We start from the raw sequence: 21,307 nt of genomic DNA on the forward strand, positions 1-21,307 counted from the left end.
TTTCTGGGGGGCTAGTTAGAAAGAAATTCTTAAGGTATTCCACCATCATACTGTACTCTTGGTGATCAAAGTATACAATTAATTCAACACATGTTTTTTAATAGCCATCTCTTGGTGGACTTTAGAACACAGAGATAAGATGTGAATACATTCCACATGAATAGACACTGCTCAACAGATGTCACGAATGTGCCCTGTATAGACTGTCCCCTTCTTTAGAGGCATAAAGATAAACCAATCATGGTCTCATGACCACATGATCTACAGGGAGACAGTTAAGTAGAGGTGTTTCATTCCCTTATAGCCGAAGAACAGGGTGGAGTCAAGGGAAGCGTAACACAGAAAGTGCTGCCTGCCCTAGCTTGCACTGTCACTCCTGGTCTGTCCCTCAACATGCTGGGTCATCTTGGACAGGCCAGGAACCTTCTCTGTAACGTGTTCATAACTTTGACGTACAAAATAACCAGGGCTAGAATCCCAACCGTGGTAGAATTCTATGATTCCAATATGGTTATAATTGTTTTTTCCTCATCAAAATGTTTCAAGAATTTATAAGAGTAATATGTTAAATATTTTTTCCTCTAAAAGTGTGTATACACCCCCCCCACACACACACACACATACACACACACACACACATATTTTTGCATATGTTGGGTAAGCACTCTACCACTGGGCTACAGCCCTGGCCCTTCTAGGTTTAATCTTTAATGGGTATCATTTCTGTTTTTTTCTCTTTTTTTTTAGTACCAGGGTTTGAACCTAATGATGCTTAACTGCTGACCCACATCCACAGCCCTTTTTATTTTTTTAATTTTGAGACATAGTCTCTCTAAGTTGGTTAGGGCCTTGCTAAGTTGCTGAGGCTGGCTTTGAACTTATGATCCTCCTGCCTCAGCCTCCTAAGTTGCTGGTATTACAGGCGTGGGCCACCATGCCCAGCCTTAATGGGTATCCATTCAAGTTAAGTTTTTGCTAATGAGTTTCCTCGAACTCATTAACCTTTTATTTCATGTATTTTTTAATATTTATTTTTTAGTTGTACCTGGACACAATACCTTTATTTTATTCACTTTTATGTGGTGCTGAGGATTGAACCCAGGGCCTCACACATGCTAGGCTAAAGCTTTACCACTGAGCCACAACCCCAGTCCCTATTTCATGTCTTTATGTAACATTTCCTTTGAAATGTTAAGCACATTATAAAATTTTACATTAATTAGTATGATATTTATGACATTAATATTTCAGGAAATTTTATTTATATTTTAGATAATTTCTGTATTTAATTTCTGTATTTGGAAGGGACACAATTTCATCAAATTTTAAATTTTATACCTTTTGAGCATTTAAAAATTGGTTTTAGAAGTAAAATTTTACCAGAATTGAATTTTTCAAAGAATCATTGAGATCCATGAAGTGATTTTTTTTCCTCCAGAAATAAACAAATGCGTCAAGGAAAAACACTAAGGCTGAATTTAATTACTATTCTTAATTTTTTGGTGTAAGAGATTTCAGTAGGTTTATAGAGCCCTTTAAGAATCTCTATAGTTTATTAAAGTGATTATAGTATTTAACCTCATAATCATTGATACTCAGAATATAATTTTTAAAAAAAATTTTTAAGTTGTTGATAGACCTTTATTTTATTCATTTATATGTGGTGCTGAGAACCGAACCCAGTGCCTCACACATGGTAGGCAAGTGCGTTACCACTGAGCCCAAGCCCCAGCCCCTCAGAATATAATTTTGCAACAACAAAAACATTAAGTCTTCCTGGGACTCCAGACCTTGACCACAACCACAAGTATCACCCTGGACCCTAGTCCCCAGTTTTCAGTCAGGAAAAGGGCAAAAATTGGCACCTCTTTTCACTGTGGGGTAAGTAAGGTCTTAACCATGGCTCCTGTAAAGCACTCAGCCACAAACTGACCAGGAAGCAGCCTCACAAGAGTTCACCCTCGACTGCAGGGGTGGAGAAACCCACCATCACACGCACTTGTAGCATTTTTTATGTCTACATCTTATCTTCCCAGTGGACTCCAGATGCATAAGGGAGAGAATGTTTTGTTCTCTGTCACCTCCTTATTGTCGAGCACATGTGAGCCATATATGGGATTTAGGTTTCCTAATAGCAACAAAATGAAAAGAACTAGGAAAAATTAATTGCAGTAATGTTTTACTTAACCCACTATATCAAAAATATCATTTCAATGAATGATCAATATAAAAAAATTATGAGATATTTTATTTTCTTTTTTGGTACTACATCTTCAGAATCATGTACTTTGCATTTAACACATCTCAACCTGGACTAGCCACATTTAAAGTGTCAGTAATCAGAAATGATTGCCATATTAGACAGCAGAGGTCTGGCATATTATGGTTAATTAGTAAACAAATATCTCTCACAGTAACTTTTAAAAATCTTTTTCCCCCCTCAATAGATTACCATGGCTGCGGGAGTCTTGCCTCAAAATGAACAACCGTATTCCACATTGGTGAATAATAGTGGGTATGCTGCAAACATGAAAGGTAATATCTCTTTAATATGCTTTTTATCTCTGTTCAAACTAGTATTTAATAAGTCGCTGTGTGAATGGATGTAAAAGAAAAGGTTCTATTCTTCATTTTAGAATTCTAAGGTCCAGGTGTTATTTAAGGCCTTTTTGTTTATTTCTGCCTTACCATTTTGGCCTTTTAGAATTTCTTTTCATTAAAACCCTGAATAATAATCTTGGCCTTTTCAGAAGGGATGTTGCAAACAGTGTTTGTCTCCTACATTATTATCTTAGACTGAAATTATGCGTTTGTTCCTGTCATCAAACGCCTACTTGTGAATCAACCATTCATTTTTTCTCCTGTAGTTACTTGCAAGTGTCACTTATAAAGCACATTCAGAAGCACTCAAGTCCTACTTCTCTCTGTGTTATTTTTTCTCTCCTCTGTTGCCCTCCCACACTGTTTTGATTTTCCCGTGGCACCTCAGCTAAGGAAGCGTGCTGTGACTTGGACTCCTACTGCCACACTTGCCCCTCACTCTACCACAGTTCTAAGCCGAGACCTGCCCAGATTCTACTTTGGCCTTGTTGGCTGTGTTATTCAGCTTTCCATCACTGTGACAAAATGTCTGAAATAATTCATCTTAAGGAGCAAAGGTTTATTTTGGCTCATGGTTTCATAGGTTTCAGTCCGTGGTTGGGCGACCCTGTTGCTTTTGGGCCTGTGGTGAGACAGAACATGGTGGCAGAAGCAGATGTGCAGGAAACTGCTTACCTCAGGCTAGCCTGGAAGCAAAGAGAGAGTGAGGAAGGGACTGGAGTCCCAATATCCCTGTCAAGGGCACACTCCCAATGACCTAACTTCCTTCCATTAAGTCCCCCCTCCTAAAGGTTCTGTCACCTCCCATTATACCACGATGACAAGCCTTTAGGATAATGGGCCTGTGGGGGGACACTTAATATCCAAACTGTGACCTTGGCCTATAAGTGTTAGCCAGGAGGGATGTTGATTAATTTTTCTTCATAACGTTCCTTGCACTATTTTCTAACTGCCCGCTCTGGGTTTTACCTAAGTTCACTTTATTCCTATGTATAGGGAAATTTTGTAGAATTTCTTCACAGAGTACGGATTGGATGATGAAAGAGCAGAAGAGGAAGGGCTAACTGAAGGGATTTCAGTTCAGTGTCTTGCTGGGAGCAGTCTGTTCTCAAAGTAGATGTGTTCTTTTTGGAATCTGGCCACTCCACCAGGGGGAGCTCTCTTACATCAAGAAAACTAGGACTCTCCCTCTTGGCGAAATTTCAGATTCTTGTAGCTCCTCCTCCCCCTCCCCCTCCCCCTCCCCCTCCCCCTCCTCCTCCCCCTCCTCCTCCCCCTCCTCCTCCTCCTCCTCCTCCCTCCTCCTCCCTCCTCCTCCTCCTCCCTCCTCCTCCCTCCTCCTCCCTCCTCCCTCCTGTCTGTTATGTCTGGTTTAAAAAGCTCTAATGTTGCTGGTAACTTCTTTGTGGACAGCCTCTATGGGCCAATTTTACTGTCTGTTAGTTTCCCTGGTCTTAGAAGTACTTTCAGAAACAAATACAATAATGATGTCTGCTTGTTCTTTCAGTGTAGACTATGTTTTCCCCAAAAGGAACATTCCAGCCAACAAGTCTGATAGTCAGCACTATTCTTTTTTCTTTAGAATGTTATCTTTTAGTTGCTGTTTCTCAACAGGGGCTCTAAGTATTGAGGTGGAGCCCTAAGTATTGATGACATTTAGCATTCCTGGCCCCACCTACTAATCCAGGAACAACCAAAAAAAAAAAAAAAATCAGGTTCCAGTAACAACCAAAAAAAAATCACTACACATTTTCAGATGCCTCCAGAAAGGGAAGGTTGTAACATCTCTATTGTGATCCACCAGGAAGCTGATTTTTACTTTCCAAAAATATTTTTTAATTAAAATTTCCCTCATTATACAAGTGTAGCTTTTTAATTGGAAGGAAAATAAAATGTACTTTATATCCAACTTTCTTGAAGTAGATATTTATAACGGTAATCAATTATACTTTATGGTGTTTTAGGGTGAAAGTAGTTTTTTAAATGTTGGCCAATGAATCAAAGGAAAATTTAATGGGAGGTACATATATAATAAGTATTTTCAGAGAAAAATAGAAAACTCATCAAGAACTAGCTTTGGAATGAGACAGACCTAGATTTAAATTTTGGTTCTATTACTCCAAATCAAAACAAAATTCACCACTTTTATACAGAGTAAGATAAATGTCCCCTTGTCCCCATGTATTTATCATCCCCCAAGTACATGCCCAACCTTAACAATTTCAGACACTCACTTCCTCCACTCACCTCCTTTGCATCTGTGTTTCTTTGAAGCAAACTTGAGGCATCACGTCATTTTATTCATTAAATAACCCACCATTGTTTCCATACTAAAATAATAAACAATTACTTAATATAATCAAATACATAAACCAGTGTACAAATTCCTAATAGATATATCCCATAGATGTACTTAGGTATAACATTTATGTCAGAATCAATACATTATAGTTGGTTGCTATGCAGCTCAGATCTTTTTTAACTTGGGTTTTGCCTCTTTTTCCTGACAGTCTATTAGTTGAAGAAATCAAGTTTTTTTTTTTTCTTTTTCTCCTGTGAAGCTTGCCATGGTCTTTATTTTGCTAATTATGTCCATAAGATATTTCCTCTAAGCGGGAGGATGGATATAGTGTTAAGTCAGATTGTTTCTTTAATTGGAAAAAATATTTCATGAGGGATGCAATATTCCTCATGGAAGGATGTCCATGATGTCTCTCCCCCTTTAGGTAATGTTGATTTTTTTAAATTTTGAAATAACTTCAAACTTACAGAACAGTTGGAAGGAAAGCACATTAAAAACAAACAAACAAAAACAAAAACTCGTATTATTCACCGTAGATCCTCATTTGAATTTGTCAACTGACCCAGTAGGATATTTATGTTTTTCCAACCCTTTCAAGGATCTAGACCTTGGTGGGCCTTTCTTGACTTTAACATCTTTGAAGATCACAGGCTAGTTTTTTTGTAACGTGCCCTTCAATTTGGTTTGTCTGCTGTTTCCACATGGTGAGTCTGAGGTTATGCATTTTGGGTAGAAATATCACAGAAGTGACTGTTTTTCTCACTGAATCCCTCAAGTGCCACAAGGTGTCATTTGTCCCATGATTCCAAATGTTTGTCGTCACATCATTAAAGTGGTATCTGCCAAGGTTTACCCACTATAAGTTATTCTTTCTCCCTTCATAGTGATTTATGGAAAGATGCTTTGAGACCATGTGAATTTCCTTGTTCCACATCCAGCTTTGACCCAGTAATTTTAGAACCCATTTATGTTTTTTTGCCTGAATTAGTTATTGTGATAGATAACTAAAGGGAGATTTTCAAATTCTATCACTCATTCTTTATTTACTATTTGGCATTCTACACCGTAAAGAAGAATTTTTTCTTCACTTATTTATCATTTTATTTTAGTGGGGAATCCTATTTTGTTCAATGGAATATAATCTTATTATCAGTTGATGCTTCAGTTGTCTTACATTTGTCCAGTAGGAGCCGCTTCAAGCTGTTAACTATGTTCTTTGGACACATCTTCACCATTCCTGCATTCTTTACTCTGTGGCCCAGTAAGATCTTCCATCTTGTTCTTTCTCTGCTCCAACCCTGAAATCAACCCTTCCTCTAAGGAACCATTGTTCCTTTGAGTGAAGAATAAGTACTACTTAGGAACCAAAATTTGGGCATGCTTACTTCTACTGGCATGTTAAGATTCTCAGACTTCTCAGGGGACCAAGCTGGGGAATATGTGTTTGTACATACACATACATATCTACCTACTTTTTACATGTATATTTATTGCTATTTCTATTAACACATATTGAAAACCATGAATTCACACTGTTACTTTCAATTTGAATTCAACATTATCTATTGTTCCAGCTTTTCCTTTTTTTGTTTATGATTTTCTTCTCCAAGAATGAGAGACCTGTGCTCACTTCAGCAGCACATATATTACAACTGGGATGATACAGAGGAGATTACCATGGACCCTGCTCAAGGATGACACACAAATTCATGAAGCATTCCATATTTTTCTACAATCTTCCCTTTTATAGTTCATCAGCTACGAAATAAAATAAAACTTTTGCATGATTTGCTGTTTCAAGAGAAAAAGAATGAGAAACCTGGCTCTTCTTACTCCTTATGTGCTTACTTATATACTCAGCCTCCCTTTACCTGGCCAGTCTTTCAACCCTGCACAGCCATTATCTGCCTCAGCAATTTTTTTCCACACAGAGCCATACTCTGCCCAGCCACATACTGTATACCACTCTGCTAGTTGCCTTCCCTGCCTTATCCCTGACATCTGTTAGATGACCTCTGCTTAGGGCTACCTAGTGTTTTTTTCTTTTCTTGATGACACATATATTTGTATATTCTTATACATTGAAATGTTGAGATAAGTAGATATTCCTATAAAGTTGTAAGAAATAGTACAGAAGAATCCCTCTTTTCCTTTAGTTTCCACTAATAGTAACATCTTAAGGAGCTATAGTATCATAATCATCACAGCCAAGATTTTGACATTGTTACAGTCAAGATCAACAGGAGGGTGCCTCTTGCTTCCTTTTATATTCAAGGCAATTGCTAATGTTCCCTAGTTTTATAATTTGTCATTTTAGCAAAGTTATGCAAATGAAGTCATACAGTGCATAGCCCTTTAGGATCGGCTCTTTGTTCATTCAGTGTAATTCCCTTGAGTTTCATCCAGGTTGTCATGTGTTTTGATAGTGTATTCCTTTGTATTGTAGAGTAGCATTCCATGGTATGGATGTACAACAGTATGTTTATCTTGTCACTCATTGAAAGGTGTGTGGGTTGTTTCCAGTTTGGGACTATTATGAATAAAGCCACTCTGAACATTCACATGCAGGTTTTAGTGTGGAGATGAGTTTTTATTGTTGTAAGGTAAAATCTCAAAAGCATACTAGGTCAGGTGATAGTTGCCTATTTCATTTTATATGAAACTACCAAACTTTTCTAGAGGTGTAGAACCATTTTACATTCTTACAGCACTGTATAAACAATCAAGTCCTCAGCAGCATTAGGTGTTACCACTGTTTATTCTAGCCATTCTGACAGGCATGTAGTAATATCTCAGTGTTTTTGTTGTTTGTTTTTCCGACGTTGGGGATCCATCCTAGGAACTCGTACGTGCTAGGCAGGCACTCTACCACTGAGCTGCACCCCCAACCCCTCTTTGTGGCTTTAATTTGCATTTCTCCAATGGCTAATGATTATAACCATCTTTTCATGTTCTTATCTGTCATCTGTGTATTCTCTTCTGACCTGTCTATGCATGTCTTTTGTCCACTTTCTTAATTGGATTTTTAAAATTGTTGGGCATTAAGAGTTATTTATACAATCTGGACATTAGATCTTTATTTGACATATGCTTTTGAAAATATCTTTTTCCAATCTGTAGCTTACCTTTCCAGATCTTCCTGATCTTTTTCTGAGAAAAAGTTTTGAATTTCATGATGTCCAGTTTTTCTTCTGTGTATTGTACTTTTGGTGTCAGGTCTTCAGAATACAGCCTATTCCAGTGTCTTGAAATTTTGTGGGTCTGTTTGTAGATTCTCTCTTCTGTGTCATTGATCTGTACATCTGCCCTCCACCAACACCACCCTGTTCTGATTACTAAAGAGTAATGCTTCCCATTTATTTTTCTTTTTCAAGATCATTTTAACCAGAATCTGTGACTTTTCATAGAAATTTTAGAATAAGCTTATGTATGTCAACCAAAAGCCTTTCTGGGATTTTGATAAGAATTAAACCTATAAATCAATTCAAGGAGATTTCCATCTTTACTATGTTGACCTAATCCAAGAATTGACCCATTTCTTGTAAGTTGTCAAATTTAGAAGCACCAAGTTATGTGTACTAGTTCTTTATTATTTTTTAATAATATCTATCTTGATAAACTGTTTCATTTCTTACATTGGTCATTGTGTCTTCTTCTTTTCCTTTTGTCAGTCTTTCTAGAAATTTATCAATTTCATTTTTTCATAGAGCCAGCTTTTAGTTTAACTGATTCTCATCATTGTTTCCCTGTTTTTATGTTTTGATTTATGTTCTTACTTTTCATCCTTCCAATGATTGCTTTGGGTTATTTGCTCTTATTTTTCTATAGTCTTATGTTGGAACTTAGATTATTGATTGGAGACCTTTCTTCTTCTCTAACATAAGCATTAAGTGATATAAACTTCCTTTACCACTCTGCTTTACCAACAGCTATGTATGTTGTATTTTCATTTTGATTCAGTTCTATGTGTTTTGTAATTTCCTTTGAGACTTCCTCTTTGACTTATGAATTATTTTTAAGTTTGATGTTTAGTTTCCAAGTCTTAGGAAATTCTCCCTATTATGTTTCTATTATTGATTTTTAGTTTGCTTCCATTATGATCAGAAAAATATTCTCTGTAAGAGCCTTTTTTTAAAAAAAAAAAAAATCAGTGCCAAGACATTATAATTAAAATTCTTGTGGATATTTTCAACATATCATGTATTTCTTGATTGTTTCTTCTTACTCGTTGTGATTTTCCTAGTTTGTGATATGACAAGTGATTTTCAACTGCATCCGGGACATTTTGGATCCTAGGTTTTCTCCTATTAGCAGGCAGTCTCTCTGTTGAGGTCTATCTCAGGACAAGGTCAGTGTGTGTATTCAGATCCCTGCTCAGCCTTGCTGACACCATGCCAACAAAAGCAAGGGCCTCCCTGCACATGGCCAGGTGGAATCTCAGCTCTCCCACCAGCTCTGTTGACACCTTCATGGTGAAGATGGGGCACTGCCTTGCACTGTCATGCTGTCTTTGAGCAGGGGCGTAAGATCAGCTCCCTGAATAAATAGGTTGCTAATGCAGGCCCCACTGCCACCTGAGAGGGGAAGTCGAAGGTGACTCATACCACTTTGTTGCTGCAAGATGTGGCTGAAGCTGATTTCCCTGCTAGGCCCTGGGGACCTTATCGGAGGAGGAAGTAGGAAGCATAGTACCAACTACCCTGCCTCCTGCCACTGCTTTTCTCCTCATGGATACCATGTGGGGATACCATGGGGCTCAGCTTCCCTCTGGACCCTGTTGGCCCTAGGGAGTGGGTGGGGAATGTTGGTCATCCTGCTTCATTCTGCCTTATTCCTCATGGATGGCAGGTAGGAGTAGGGAGGCTCAGCCCCCTTCTGGGCTCCACTAACACTAGGGTAGACAGGCCATGCCAGCTAGCCTGGCTCCGTGCTGCATTGTTCATTTATATTGCTGCAATATATGTGGAGGTTTGTATTGTATGTGGAGGTTTGTCTCCCCACCGGCCTTCCTTAAGACATTAGGGGGAAAGCAGAGTGCTCACTGATCTCAGCTTGCACGTCTCTGATGCTGCATGGGTGTGGAGGTTTAGTTCTCCACTGGGTTACTGACATGGGATGGATAGTGAGCCTAATGTTGACTATCCATGCTTCAAAACCTATAGTAAGACTTTTTTTTTTTTTTGTACCAAGGATTGAACCCAGGGACACTTAACTACTGAGTCACATCTCCAGCCCCCCCTTTTTTTAATGTTTTATTTGATACAGGGTCTTCTTAAGTTGTTAAGGGTCTCACAAAGTTGGTGAGGCTGGTTTTGAACTTGCAATCCTCCTGCCTCAGCCTCCAGAGCTTCTGGGATTACAGGTGTACACCACAGCACCTGGGCTGTGATAAGACTTCTTGTTGCTACGTGATGGTGGAGGCTCAGCTCAAGCAAGGCCTTCATAACACGGCTTTGGCAGAGGAATTGCAGCACTTCCAACTTCCATTTGATGAGGTGCGGGAAATTTTTTTATGAAGAAATGACCACTCAAACATTTAAAAAATTATTGAGATATAATGAAAATTATATAAGCATATAACAATTTAAATTATACTATGTAATTATATAATGAAATTCAGCCTTTTGAAGTAGTGTATTCACATTGATTTTTAGTGTGTACATGAGATGGTACAATCACTACTATCTAAATTCAGAACATTTTCTCAGACCAAAATGATACCATAAACCAGTTAGCAATCTGTCCCCTTTCCATCTTCTCGCTCGCTGGCAGCCCTTAGTCACTTTCTGTCTCTGTTGATTTGCCTATTTAGGACATTTAATATCAGAAAAATAATACAATGTGTGGTCTTTTGTGTCTGCCCTTTTCCACTTAACATAACATTATAATGTTTTCAAGATTTAACCATGCCTTACCATATATCAGCACTTCATCCATTTTATTTGAATAATACTGCATTGTGTATATGAGATTTTGTGTCTCCATTTGGGTTGATGGACCCTGGATTGCTTCAGCATTTGACTACTGCAAATAGAACTGTTATGAAAATTTGCAGACACGTTTTTATGTGGATGTATTTTTGTTGTTGTTGTTGCTCTGGGCATAAACCTCAGAGTGGAATTACTGTGTTTAACATGTTGAGGAACTAACTGTAAGTCAAATTGTTTTGATTTGTGTATCCCTAATGACTAATAATGTTGAACATTTCTTCATCTACCTATTGGCCATTTGTATATCTTCTTGGGAAAAATGTCTATTCAAATTCTTTGCCCATTTTTAAAAATATTTATTTTTTAGTTGTAGTTGGACATAATACCTTTATTTTATTTATTTTTTTGTGGTGCTGAGGATCGAACTCAGGGCCTCACATGTGCTAGGCAAGTGCTGTACCACTGAGCCATAACCCCAGCCCACTCTTTGCCCATTGGGTAATTGATCTTTTTATTCTTGTGTTGTAAGCTCCTTACATATTCTGAACATATTAGTTTACTGTTAATTAATTATTGATTATTATTAACACTAGTTTTTTGGTTTGCTCTTTCTGGCTTTCTTCATTTGTTCTTTTGAGTTTGAGTTCTTCATTTGTACATCAGCTAGACTACCAGAGGTAGTTTTTGAGGTCACTCTGAGGTTTGTTCTTACTCCACCAGAGTACTTCTTAGTTTATCTCTTTCTCTGGTTCTCTCTGGTAGTCTAGCTGATGTACAGTTTCTCTCATTGCTCAGGTAGCCACCAATCTCCTCTAAATTGCTTAACACCAAAGCCTCCCTTCCTTGTTTTTGAAAGCATCCATAGGCGTGAACTTAACCTACATTTGTTCTTTTGAGTTTGGAGTTATTGTTCGTACTTTGTTGCTTCAGTACAACTCTACTTCCACCTGTTTACTTTATGTTTGTTATATAGATTATGTTTCTGTTTTGTTACAGATCCAACAGTGCAATTACACGCTTATTATTTTGTACATCCATATTTTTTAAAATCACCTAAAGGAAGAAAAGAGAAGAAATAAACATTTATACTATCTCATGTAATTACTTTTATGTTATACTCCTTTGTAATTTATGGGCATCCTTCCTGTTACATGCAGTCACCTCGTTGTCATGGATAACGTGGCTTTCAACCTGAAGAAGTTCCCTTTAGTATTTCTTGTAAGGTGGGTTTTCTGGCAACAAATTCTGTTTCTTGTTTACCTGGAAATACCTTTAATTTCTCTTCATTTTTGAAAGATAATCTTGTGGGGTAAGAGATTCTTGGTTGAGCTGGACACAGTGATGCGTGCCTGTAATCTCAGCAATGCGGGAGGCGGAGGCAGGAGAATCATGAGTTGAGGCCAGTCTGGGCAACTTAGCAAGACCCTGTCTCAAAAATAAGATATAAAAAGGGCTGGGGATGTCAAAAGACCAGCACTGGAGGGGGAAAGGAAAAGATTCTTGGTTGAGAGGGTTTTATTTTCAGCACTTTGCATATGTCATCCCTCTGCTTTTTGATCTCCATTGTTCCTGATGAGAAATAACTGTTAATCTTGTCCTTTTCTCTTATTTTGGAGCATTTTTACTATTTTATTTTTTACCATGGTGTTTCCTGTTGAATATCTTTGCATTATCCTGCAGAGAGCTGGTTGAACTTCTTCAATCTATCTTCAAGTTCTCCAATTCATCCTGAAGCTTCAAATCTGCTCTTCAGTGAATTTTTCATTATTTTTGTACTTTCCATTTTATTTATTTTTGAATTGCCACTTGCTTTTAAAAAATGATATTTCTTTATTGATAATCAATCTGAAGAGAAAATGTCATCATAGCTTCATTTACTTTTTTTTAAAAATCTTTTAGTTGTTGCTGGACCTTTATTTTATTTATTTGTATGTGGAGCTGGGAATCGAACCCAGTGCCTCACACGTGCTAGGCAAGCGCTCTGCCCCTGAGCTATAATCCCAGGCCTCTTTACTTTTTTTAACTTGGTATTTCTTTTAATTTAGTTAATTTTTATTGTTACATTCTAATTATACATAATAATGGGATTCATTTCGCCATATTTGAATGCACACATAATTTAATCAGTTTCATTTCCCAGTTTGTTCCCTTTCCTTCTCCTCCTCCTTCTCCCTGATCTGTTTGCTCTACTCTACTGGTCTCCCTACTATTATTGTCATTGTTATTTTAATTAATGCATTATATTTATATGTAATTGTGATTCATTATAGTATATTCGTATATGGACACAGCATCATTTGGTAGATTTCATTCCCCAGTACTTTCCCATGGCCTCCTCCCTCCCTCTTGATCCCCTTCCTTTTCTCTGTTGATTGCCCTTCTCTTTTCATGAGATTCACCCTTTTTAAAAATTCTTTTTCTTGTTTTCTCTCTAGCTTCCACATATGAGAGAAAACTTTCAACCTTTGACTTTCTGGGTCTGATTTATTTTACTTGATATTCTCCATTTCTACCCATTTACCAGCAAATGACATAATTCCATTCTTCTTTATGACTGAGTAGAACCCCATTGTGTACATATACCACATTTTCTTTATCTATTTGTCTGTTGATAGTACCTAGGCTTGTCCATAACTTGGCTGTTTCAAATTGCACTGCTATAAATGTTGTTCTACATGAATCAATATAATGTGCTGATTTTTAATACCTTGGGGGTATATACCAAGCTTCCTTTACTTTTTTAGGCATTATTTCCTTTAGGTCTTCAAATATAATGCACTAATTAAAGGCTGCTTTGAAATCTTTGGCATATCATATGTCTGGGCTCTCTCACAGATAGTTCCTATTGACTCCTATTTCTTTCCATCTCCCAATTGTTGTTGAAACTGGAAATTTTAGATGTTTGGCTTGTTTTTATTGTTGTTTACTTGTTGCTTTGTTTAAAGATGACCATTTTAGTGAAGTCTGTTTTCTTCATAGTTTAAGGCCTTTGATGTGACTCCTCAGAGGATATGATCTGCGGCTAGGCAAACAGTCACCTTGAGATATCAATGAATCTATCAGGGCTCTCTTTCTCTTTCACAAATCTTACTATTAACCCTAACCCCTAACCCTCACTTGTTAGCACACTAGCTTGCTGGTTCCACTAATTGCCCTCTGATTACTCTGTTGTTTGACAAAGCCTTGGAACATCTATTGCTCCACAGTCTGATCTAGTTAAGTTTGAGCAGTGGTAGTTTTTGAGGTCACTCTGAGGTTTGTTCTTACTCCACCAGAGTACTTCTTAGTTATCTCTTTCTCTGGTTCTCTCTGGTAGTATAGCTGATATACAGTTTCTCTGATTGCTCAGGTTTCTCCTGAGAAACCTGAGCAATCAGAGAAACTGTATATCAGATTTGGTGTTAAGCAATTTAGAGGAGATTGGAGCCACCAATCTCCTCTAAATTGCTTAACACCAAAGCCTCCATTGCTTTTGAAAGCATCCATAGGTTTTGTTCCAGATAAAGATAGTTTTGGGGAGAGCTTCAGAAATTAAAGACCTTCTCCCTCTCTACAGAGTCTCTGGGCCATGACTCTAGGGCTTAGGGCAGAACAGTGGCCGACTTCTCTGAGTAATTTCCCTGCCTTGCAAACTGAGTAGGGGCAGAAGCTTCTGGTCTTCATGACTTTCCTGAGTGTGGAACTTGTGATCTCTATAAACAAGGTAGAGTGAGAGCACTTTAGAACCAAGAATTCTCAGCTTACTGCACTAAAAAAGATTAGTAAAGAAAATTAAAGATCTAAGTAAATGCAAGATGTCCTTTGTTCATGGATTAGAAAGCTTAATATTGTTGAGATGTCAGCACAACCTAACATGAACTACAGATCCATTGTAATCCAAGTTAAAACTGTAACAATGGTTTATGCAGAAATAGAAAATGATCCATCACAAAAATTCAGAAGAATCTCAGAGGATTTCCAAATAGCCAAAATAATCTTCTAATATATTGAACAAAGTTAGAGGATTTATTTTCTGATTTCAAAACTTCCTACAAACCATGTTGATCAAAACAGTATAGCAATGGCATAAGACAAACACAGACCAGGGGAATAGAATAGAGAGCCCAGAAATAAGCCCTCACATGGTCAAATGGTCTTCAAGAAGGGAATCAAGACCACTCAGTGGGGAAAGGACTGTATTTTCAACAAATGGTGTTGGGAAAACTAGATATTCATATGGAAAAGAAGGAAGCTAGACCCTTACCTTATTCCATTTACAAATGTCAACATGGATCAAACACCTAAACAGCTAGAAGTCTAAAAGTCTTAGAAGAAAACCTAGGAATAAAGCTTCATGATGTTGGATTTGGCAGTGTTTTCTCAGGTATGACACCAAAAACACAGCAACAAAGAAAAAAATAGATGAATCGGACTTTATCAGAATTAAAAATTCATGTGCATCAAAGGATATTATCAGTAGAATTACAAGGCAGCCTACAGAATGGGAGAAATTATTTGCAAATTACATATTTAATAAGGGAGTGCTAAGAAATTATTTGCAAATCACATATCCAGAATATATAAAGAGCATCCAAAACCCAACAACCAAAACACAAACACTGGGCACAGTGGAGCACACCTGTCATCCCAGCCCCTCAGGAGGCTGAGGCAGAAGGACCACAAGTTCAAAGCCACCTCAGCAACTTAGAAGCCTGGGTAACTTAGTGAGACCCTGCCTTAAAAATAAATAAATAAATAAATACCTGGGAGGTTGCTCAGTAGTTAAGCACCCCTTTAATCCCTGGTACCAAAAACCAATCAAACAAAGAAGAGCAAAGGATTCAATAGACATTTCTCTAAAATAAGATATACAGGTGGCCAGATAAACACATGAAAATATACTCAATATTATTGGCCATTAAGGAAATGGAAATAAAAACCAGAATTAGATACTGCTATATGCTCATTAGAAAATACCATACACACACACACACACACACATACACACACATATACACACATATGTATTAGTGAATATAGACATATATATGTACATACACATACATACACATATATCCAAAATAATAAGTTTTGTTAAGGATGTGGATAAATGGAAGCTCTTGCATGTTGGTGAGAATATAAAATGGTACAGCTGCTCTGAAAAACAATATGGCAGTTCTTTAAAAACTTAAAAGTAGAATTACCATATGATCCAGTAATTTAACTTCTGGCTATATACTCAAAAGAGACTGAAACAGATATTTGTATACCCATGATCACAACAGTATTATTCATAACAGCCAAAGAGTAGAAGCAACTCAACTATCTACCAATAGATTAAAAAAAATAAGTACAATGTGATGTATATCTGTGATGAAACGTTATTCAGCCTTAAAAAGGAAGGAGATTCTGACACATGTTGCAACAGGGGTGCACCTTGAGGGCCTTATGTCAAGTGAAATAAGCCAATCACTAAAGGACAAAGATGGCAAGTCAGCTCAGGGAAGGCATCTAAATCATCAAATTGATGGAGACAGAAAGTAGAATGGTGGTTGCCAGGGACAGGGGGTAGGAGTGGGGGACAATGCAGAGCTGTCCTTTAATGGGTGTAGAGTTTCAGTTTGGGAAAAGGGAAAGAATTCTGGAGATGAATCTTGGTGATAGTTGCACAACAATGTGAATATACTTCATACCAGAGAACCGTATGCCTAAAAATGTTCAAAATGGTAAATTTTGTTATCTATATTTTGTTGCAGTTAACGAAGAGAAAGAAGGAAAAGGGGGAACTTCCTCTTCTTTTTTTTTTCCCTTCCTACCTTAATAATTCCAAGAGCCTCTTAATGGGGCCCAGCAAGGTTGGCATATACACCAGTGTATGGGGTGAAGCTGTCATACTAGGCCACAAAGGGTGAAAGGGGAATTCATGAGGGGCAGCCCAGCAATGCTGAGATGTAAGTCTGAGGTCTGAATGGGAGGTTGGCCTAGCCCGGGGTGTCAGGACTCAGGTCAGGGTAGGAGGGCTCCTGAATGGTGGGATGATCTTGCATGGAATATTAGAATACATTTAGTGCCGCAGTCTGGCTGGGCACAATTCAGGAGCCACTTGTCAAAAGAAACGAACTTTATTTTTAGAAAACACACACCAAACCACACAGCTCCTCAGGAAAACCTTCAGAGCCCAACTGCCACCACCAGCTTCCCACAAGCCTCTCAACCTCCCCCACTCCTCCTGCTCTTGAGGCCGATTGGCTGGGTCGCATGGGCAGAGCCAAAAAAGTCCCCCAATGAGCAGCTCCATGGTCTGAAAGGGCGGGGAAACAGCCCAATGAGCATCACCGCAGAGGAGCCAATCAGTTGGCAGCTAGAAGTTGCTGGGGCCGCTGTGAGCCAATCATCAGCTGGCAGCTGGAAGTTTGCTGGCAGCTAGAAGTTTGCTGGGGCCCCTTCTGGCTGTGGCTCTCAACATCTCCCCCTCTCTGTTTAAACAACAAGCATGTGGCTTAGGGATCGTGCCTGCCTTAGGTTGTCCAAAAGTACATATGGTTCTTACCCGTTATCGGATGAGCTGACCTCAAGGCGTCAGCCTCCTGTCTTAGGTTGGTACCATTGCAATTGGATCTTACCCGTCACTGACTACCGGTCCAGTATACAGCCACACCTGTGGATAGGTCTTTGTACCAGCGGGGGAGGGGGGTGAGGTTCTTTGCCTCACCTCTGTTGGCCCCCAAATTTTAGCTGAACGACCATGACAAGCAGAAGGGAGGAAGATACACCAAGCCAATTGACGGCTCCTTTTGGAGAAATTGTACCACCGATGACATCATCAGCAAAAATACCCAAACACTACCACAAGTCGCTGCACCAACAGATAGTTCACAATGCATACAGGTGAGTTCACAATGCATACAAGTGATTCATAGTCCAGGCAAGTTCTGCAAGCAGTTCAGTGATGGCTCCTTTTGGAAAAATTGTACCACTGATGACACCATCAGCATAAATACCCCAACACTACCACAAGTCGCTGCACCAACAGATAGTTCACAATGCATACAAGTGAGTTCACAATGCATACAAGTGATACATAGTCCAGGCAAGTTCTGCAAGCAGTTCAGTGATGGCTATTGCAGAAGCTGTAGATTGGTTTTATCTTTGTCTTCACCGGCACTGGGATGAAGATAGGAATTCTGGCAATAATGGCTAAAGAAAAAATTATATAACATTCCAGAAGGCACTAAAAGAAAACAATTTTCTTAACAATGTACCTTATCTTCAACAGAATTATTAAATATAATGAAAAGGAAAGGTGAAAGTAAACAAACAGATCTGTTAACCTCCTTTTTTGTTCATATATTAAAACAATCCTCAACAGCTGTTTACCCAATTTAAATTAAACCATTTAAATCACGTGAAAAAAAAATATTTGGATCCATTTTTTCATGAGCGCTCATCATATATGATATATGGACATACGTACATTCAAACATATAACACAAAACACAAGTGTGCACACATAATACATACAACACATAACATAATAGTAAAGGCCTTATAACTTTTTACAGGTGAAATCTCCATTGCAATGTTTAAAAACTCTATAGTCAAAAAATAGAACTGATCAGCAAAACATTAACCTAGTTCTGTATGAGCTCAAAAAACAAAATAGAACTTCATGATGTGGGAAAGGGCAATAATAAAATAGACATTGAAAAAAGCATCCTGGTTCTGTCGCAGATGTAAGGGTAGCCAAACTGGAGTTCTGGATATCAGCTGTTATGGATTTGAGCCAAATCATCTTATTTTTGGTCTGTAGAAATCGCTTTAGTTAATCTCTCTGAAATCCAAATCGGCTGCTGTTCTCCCTGTGGAAACACACAAACAGACCCCCGACTCCAGACAATCACTGGGTCAGGACCTTAGTTAATCTCTCTGGAATCCAAATCGGCTGCTGTTCTCCCTGTGGAAACACACAAACAGACCCCCGACTCCAGACAATTACTGGGTCAGGACCTTTCCATTGTCCTGTTAGAATATCCTTCTAAAGTACCTTGGGCTTATGCACATTTTTTGGACACATATGCCTTTCCGCAGCACTAAGTCCTGATGAATCCAAATTTTAAAAGTTTAGAGTAAAAAGGGTTATTTTAAGTTTATCTTTGGGAAATATATACCCCTTCCCAATTCCCTCTTTTTGCTTTAATAAGTACATTTTAATAGTTTGATGAGCTCTTTCAACTATGCCTTGTCCCTGTGGATTGTATGGGATTCCTGTTATATGAGTAATGCCAAATGATGAGCAAAATTGTTTAAAAGAGGTAGAAGTATAACCAGGGGCATTATCTGTTTTTAACTGTTTTGGAACGCCCACAGTGGCAAAATTTTGTAAGCAATGAGCTATAATATCTTTAGTTTTTTTCTCCGGTATGAAGGGAGCCCATCAAAAATCCAGAAGAAGTATCAACTGTAACATGCAAATATTTTAATTTTCCAAATTCTGGCAAGTGTGTGACATCCATCTGCCAAATATGGTTAGGTATCAGTCCTCTAGGATTGACTCCAAGATTAACTTGTGATAAAAAGGTCACACAATTTTGACATTGTTTTATTATTTGTCTAGCTTCTTCCTTAGTTATTTTAAAACGCTTTTGTAAAGTATTAGCATTGACATGGAACTTTTTATGAAAATTTGTAGCTTCTTCTAGTGTAGAGAAAATATGTATGTCATGTGTAGTTTTATCTGCTAAATCATTGCCCAAACTAAGGGCTCCAGGCAATCCTGTATGTGCCCTGATATGTCCTATAAAGAATGGATCTTTTCTGTCCCAGATTAGACTTTGTATAGTGGAAAGCAAAGAGAAAGCAGTAGAGGAAGGGGAAATCCTACCAGCATCTTCAAGGGATACTATATCATTAACTATATACTGACTATCGGAAAATAAATTAAATACAGAATCTTTAAACATCACAAAAGCTTGTAATACTGCATTAAGCTCTACCTTTTGAGCTGATTGTTTGGGAACTAAAAATGTAAAAGTTTGATCAGGGGTAACTACTGCTGCTGTACCATTATTTGACCCATCAGTGAATATATTTGGAGCATTCATGATAGGTGTTTTTCTTGTCATTTTTGGAAAAATTACAGGATGCAATGACCAAAAAGACAATAAAGGATTAGATGGTAAGTGGTTATTAAATGAAACATTAGATTTGCACCTGATTATTGCCCAAGTATTTAACTCATTAGCTAACTCATCAATTTGATCCATAGTATATGGAGTAATAATTTTATTGGGAGAAATTCCAAACCAAATGCCGCAGTCTGGCTGGGCACAATTCAGGAGCCACTTGTCAAAAGAAACTTTATTTTTAGAGAAAACACACCAAACCACACAGCTCCTCAGGAAAACCTTCAGAGCCCAACTGCCACCACCAGCTTCCCACAAGCCTCTCAACCTCCCCCACTCCTCCTGCTCTTGAGGCCGATTGGCTGGGTCGCATGGGCAGAGCCAAAAAAGTCCCCCAATGAGCAGCTCCATGGTCTGAAAGGGCGGGGAAACAGCCCAATGAGCATCACCGCAGAGGAGCCAATCAGTTGGCAGCTAGAAGTTGCTGGGGCCGCTGTGAGCCAATCATCAGCTGGCAGCTGGAAGTTTGCTGGCAGCTGGAAGTTTGCTGGCAGCTGGAAGTTTGATGGGGCCCCTTCTGGCTATGGCTCTCAACAATTTAGGGTGAGTGGGCCAACACACAGGTGGGCAGAGTCCAGAGACAGAGCTGACCAGGTTGAGGATGGGACAGGGGACAAATGAAAATGGTAGTGGCAGTCAGCATTTTATTTAGAGAATCTTCCATGTCAGGAAGAGAAGCACTAAGAAGATGAGTTATATTGAGATCCGTTTCTAATGCCACATACTAGAACAACATTAAAAGCAGATTTAGTCCAAATAAGGAAAGTCTTGTAGAAGTTCTGTCTTCAGATATCTGAAAACCTTGCAAATCAAAGAAATGCTTGTTTTATTTTATTTTATCATATACTTTTATTTCTTAATTTGGAGGAAAGGTATAGAACCAATTTTAATTGAGAAGTGGATTTAGACTCAATAGTAGAAATTTTTTAAAGCTTTTTTTGTTGTTGTAGTTGGATACAATACCTTTTTATTTTATTTATTTATTTTTATGTGCTGCTGAGGATCGAACCCAGCGCCTCGCACATACTAGGCCAGCAGTCTACCACTGAGCCACAATCCGAGCTCAATAGTAGAAATTTTTAAAAAATGATTTTTTAGTTGTAGATGGACACAGTATTTTTATTTATTTATGTGGTGCTGAGAATCGAACACAATGCCTCTCACATTGAGATAAGTGCTCAACTACTGAGCTACAACTCCAGCCCCTCAATATTAGAAAATTTTTGAGCAAACAGTTGAACAGCTAGTTGCCTTGTGAAAAATGAACTTCCTGTTCCAAAAGGGAAAGCACAAGGCTGGGAAGTCATCATTAT

At 38.3% G+C, this 21,307-nt stretch overlaps 1 protein-coding gene and 1 non-coding gene across 3 annotated transcripts in view; both read left to right on the forward strand.

Moving 5' to 3' along the window:
- Positions 1–21,307, forward strand: part of Ptpdc1 (protein tyrosine phosphatase domain containing 1) — a 79,219-nt gene that overhangs the window by 35,595 nt on the left and 22,317 nt on the right. For both annotated transcript variants that reach the window (XM_071602551.1, XM_071602552.1), the window contains exon 2: positions 2,448–2,535. In XM_071602551.1, coding sequence (XP_071458652.1) covers positions 2,454–2,535 — 82 coding nt within the window. In that variant the 5' untranslated portion in view covers positions 2,448–2,453. The remainder of the gene's footprint in view (positions 1–2,447; positions 2,536–21,307) is intronic.
- Positions 6,526–6,632, forward strand: LOC114104771 (U6 spliceosomal RNA). The gene has a single exon (XR_003584890.1). It is a non-coding gene; the product is annotated as a U6 spliceosomal RNA (small nuclear RNA).

The sequence above is a fragment of the Marmota flaviventris genome, chromosome 16 (assembly GCF_047511675.1).
Source record: "Marmota flaviventris isolate mMarFla1 chromosome 16, mMarFla1.hap1, whole genome shotgun sequence".
Classification (NCBI taxonomy): Eukaryota; Metazoa; Chordata; class Mammalia; order Rodentia; family Sciuridae; genus Marmota; species Marmota flaviventris.